Source organism: Labrus mixtus, unplaced genomic scaffold (assembly GCF_963584025.1).
Source record: "Labrus mixtus unplaced genomic scaffold, fLabMix1.1 SCAFFOLD_101, whole genome shotgun sequence".
Classification (NCBI taxonomy): Eukaryota; Metazoa; Chordata; class Actinopteri; order Labriformes; family Labridae; genus Labrus; species Labrus mixtus.
In genome coordinates, this window is record NW_026870107.1 from 66,367 (window position 1) to 70,000 (window position 3,634).

The 3,634-nt window shown below is 41.4% G+C and overlaps 1 protein-coding gene across 2 annotated transcripts in view; it reads right to left on the reverse strand.

The window, feature by feature from the left end:
- Nucleotides 1–3,363: 3,363 nt before the first annotated feature.
- Nucleotides 3,364–3,634, reverse strand: part of LOC132961604 (uncharacterized) — a 5,394-nt gene continuing 5,123 nt past the window's right edge. For both annotated transcript variants that reach the window (XM_061033337.1, XM_061033338.1), the window contains one exon: nt 3,364–3,634. This exon is cut by the window's right edge and continues 64 nt beyond it. In XM_061033337.1, the coding sequence (XP_060889320.1) occupies nt 3,588–3,634 (47 nt within the window). In that variant the 3' untranslated portion in view covers nt 3,364–3,587.

The window sequence follows — 3,634 nt, forward strand, 5'->3', positions numbered from 1 at the left end:
TCTGTAGAGACTTGGGTTGTGAGGGGTCGTCGGTTCAAGTCCAGGTCCAGACCACAGTGTGGCTTTTGGTCTCACTTCCTGTGCTGAGGTCTCCTTCAGTGAGACTCCTCACAGCTTGGGACGCCCTGACATCTCTCCGCTAGTGCATGTCCTCATGTGTCTGTGTGTGTGTGTGGCTGGCCTCTTTAGGGATTAACAAAGTATGTCTTCTTCTTCTTCTTCTTCTTCTTCTTCTTCTTCTTCTTCTTCCTCTTCTTCATCTTCATCTTCTTCTTCTTCTTCTTCTTCTTCCTCTTCTTCATCTTCTTCTTCTTCTTCTTCTTCTTCTTCTTCCTCTTCTTCATCTTCTTCATCTTCTTCTTCTTCCTCTTCTTCATCTTCTTCTTCTTCTTCTTCTTCTTCTTCTTCTTCTTCTTCTTCTTCTTCTTCTTCCTCTTCTTCATCTTCTTCTTCATCTTCTTCCTCTTCTTCATCTTCTTCTTCTTCTTCTTCTTCTTCTTCTTCTTCTTCTTCTTCCTCTTCTTCATCTTCTTCTTCATCTTCTTCCTCTTCTTCATCTTCTTCTTCATCTTCTTCTTCTTCTTCATCTTCATCTTCTTCCTCTTCTTCATCTTCTTCTTCTTCCTCTTCTTCATCTTCTTCTTCTTCTTCTTCCTCTTCTTCTTCTTCATCTTCTTCTTCTTCTTCTTCTTCTTCTTCTTAAAGACAGAAATATGTCAAAAGAAGAAGTTCAGTGGACGGTTATAAGAGAGGAAAGAGGGAAGTGAGAGTTTGTTTCATCAGAGCAGAAAACTCATCCTTCTCTTCAAACATGTGCTGCTTCTGTTTTCAACCGGCCTGTCAGCATTAACTATCAGGATGAATGAAGGGCTGACATTAATTCATTCATTATTTTTAATCCTGATTAATTAATTAATGTTTGTCCCTTCAGGCTCTCCGTAGATACTCGTCCTCAGTGTCTCTCTGTAGTCTCAGTGATGTAAAAGAAGAACACTGCTGCATCTTTGAATGTCTCATTTCACTTTAACAAACTCTCAGACAGTAATATCCACCTGATGACATCACACATTGACCTGATGACATCACACATTGACCTGATGACATCACACACTGACCTTATGACATCACACATTGACCTTATGACATCACACATTGACCTCATGACATCACACATTGACCTCATGACATCACACATTGACCTGATGACATCACACATTGACCTGATGACATCACACACTGACCTTATGACATCACACATTGACCTTATGACATCACACATTGACCTCATGACATCACACATTGACCTTATGACATCACACACTGACCTTATGACATCACACATTGACCTTATGACATCACAGACTGACCTCATGACATCACACATTGACCTCATGACATCACACATTGACCTTATGACATCACACATTGACCTTATGACATCACACATTGACCTTATGACATCACACATTGACCTTATGACATCACACACTGACCTCATGACATCACACACTGACCTTATGACATCACACATTGACCTTATGACATCACACACTGACCTCATGACATCACACATTCACCTCATGACATCACACACTGACCTCATGACATCACACACTGACCTCATGACATCACACATTCACCTCATGACATCACACATTCACCTCATGACATCACACACTGACCTCATGACATCACACATTCACCTTATGTCACAGGGGGCTGGAGCCGATCCCAGCTGTCATTGGTTTTGTCTAGGACAAAATTGAAAGGTTAAGTTTCTTCCATCTTACGGCTCTATAACTACGAGGTAGTTAGTATAAAGGAAGTTCAGGTGACTTCACCAGGCCCGGAGGAGTTCAGGTGACTTCACCAGGCCCAGAGGAGTTCAGGTGACTTCACCAGGCCCAGAGGAGTTCAGGTGACTTCACCAGGCCCGGAGGAGTTCAGGTGACTTCACCAGGCCCAGAGGAGTTCAGGTGACTTCACCAGGCCCAGAGGAGTTCAGGTGACTTCACCAGGCCCAGAGGAGTTCAGGTGACTTCACCAGGCCCGGAGGAGTTCAGGTGACTTCACCAGGCCCAGAGGAGTTCAGGTGACTCCTTGAATCCGGTAAACTTGGAATGACCAGTGTAAAGGTAGAAATTTACACAGATTGATCGGGGACGCTCGATAATCTTACAGGACAGACACCATGGGGTCTGCAGGGAGTAAGATGGACGGGGCTGACCTGCAAGGTCCAATTTTTTGTGTTTATGAAAAAGAAATACGGAGAAAAATGTTTGAAAGAATAAATGTTCTAGAAACCCCTCCCAAAGCAAAGGAGGGTACTTATACCCGTCTCTCCTCTGAAGCTTATGAGAAAATGTCAATGATAACATGTAACATTAAGGGACAGAATGTCACATTTTTAGTTGTCTCAGGAGCCACCCACTCAGTTTTAAAAACATCTGAAATGTCTTTGCCTGACAGTGCCTGTGGTTCTTGTGTAAAGGAAAAGTATGTGATACCTGTCAACTGTTCATGGGAGTTTGAGGGAGTACAAACAAAAGCTAAACATTCATTTTTTAATGTCCAGCATGTGCCCGGTTAACCTTCTGGGGAGAGATTTAATGTGCGCTTTTGGCATTGTGATAACCTCCACCCCCGAGGGCTTACGGGTTAGCAGGACTGACACGTGTTCCCCCTCCCCTGCTGAAGTCAGGGGAGTATCCCATTTTACTACTGCGGTTAAGCCAGCCGCTCCTCACTTTTACATGGTGAAGTGAGCCGCCCCTGAATCTGAAGTGCCCACGTATTCTGATCTTTATGGTAAATGCTCCGGACTGCAGAGCGAGCAGAGAGAGAGAGCGATGAAGTGAAGTGCTAAATGTCTAGGTCTTACCATAAAACTGACTATGAGATACACGTGTATGAAACGGGAGCAAACAAAATACTGTTCAGGGAATAGCTTCGGAGGTCGGTGAAATTAGTTTGAGAATAATACTGCGAGTCTGTGGTAACTTCCGTTTTTCAAAATAAGGTGTTTTCCTGGGAAAAAAATATAAAAATATATGTTCTTCCATAAGTAGAAAATGATTCTGATATGGGTGGACTTAGTACTTCCTAGACTACGTGCACAGGTACTATGAAGTACTTTTACTGTCTACTTTTTGTGAAATCCACTGTCAAAGTCCATTATAAAGCACTATAATGAGTCTTTTTTATGACTTTGATGTCTTGTAAAATAAAATTCTTCCATAAGTAGAAAATGATTCTGATATGGTTGGACTTAGTACTTCTTAGACTACATGCACATGTACTATGACACAGCTCTCTGCAGTGTTTTGAATGTGACAGTACCAATTTGATTCGCTCTTTCACAGCTACATGTTGCACTTTTAATACTTTGCAATAAACACACATACAAGCATTTTTCAAATATTAATAATCAGTCACGAATACAAAATTACTATTGACATTGCTTTTACATTTCTTCTCTTCTCAACATTAACATTTTCAAAGAACATACATATGAAATTACAAAGACTCTGAACACCAACAACTATATACATCTTTCTTTTTTCTTCAAATTTGAAGTTTTTTATTTTCTAAATGCAAAGAGCACAATCCCAATCGTTCAATCTTGCATTTTGGA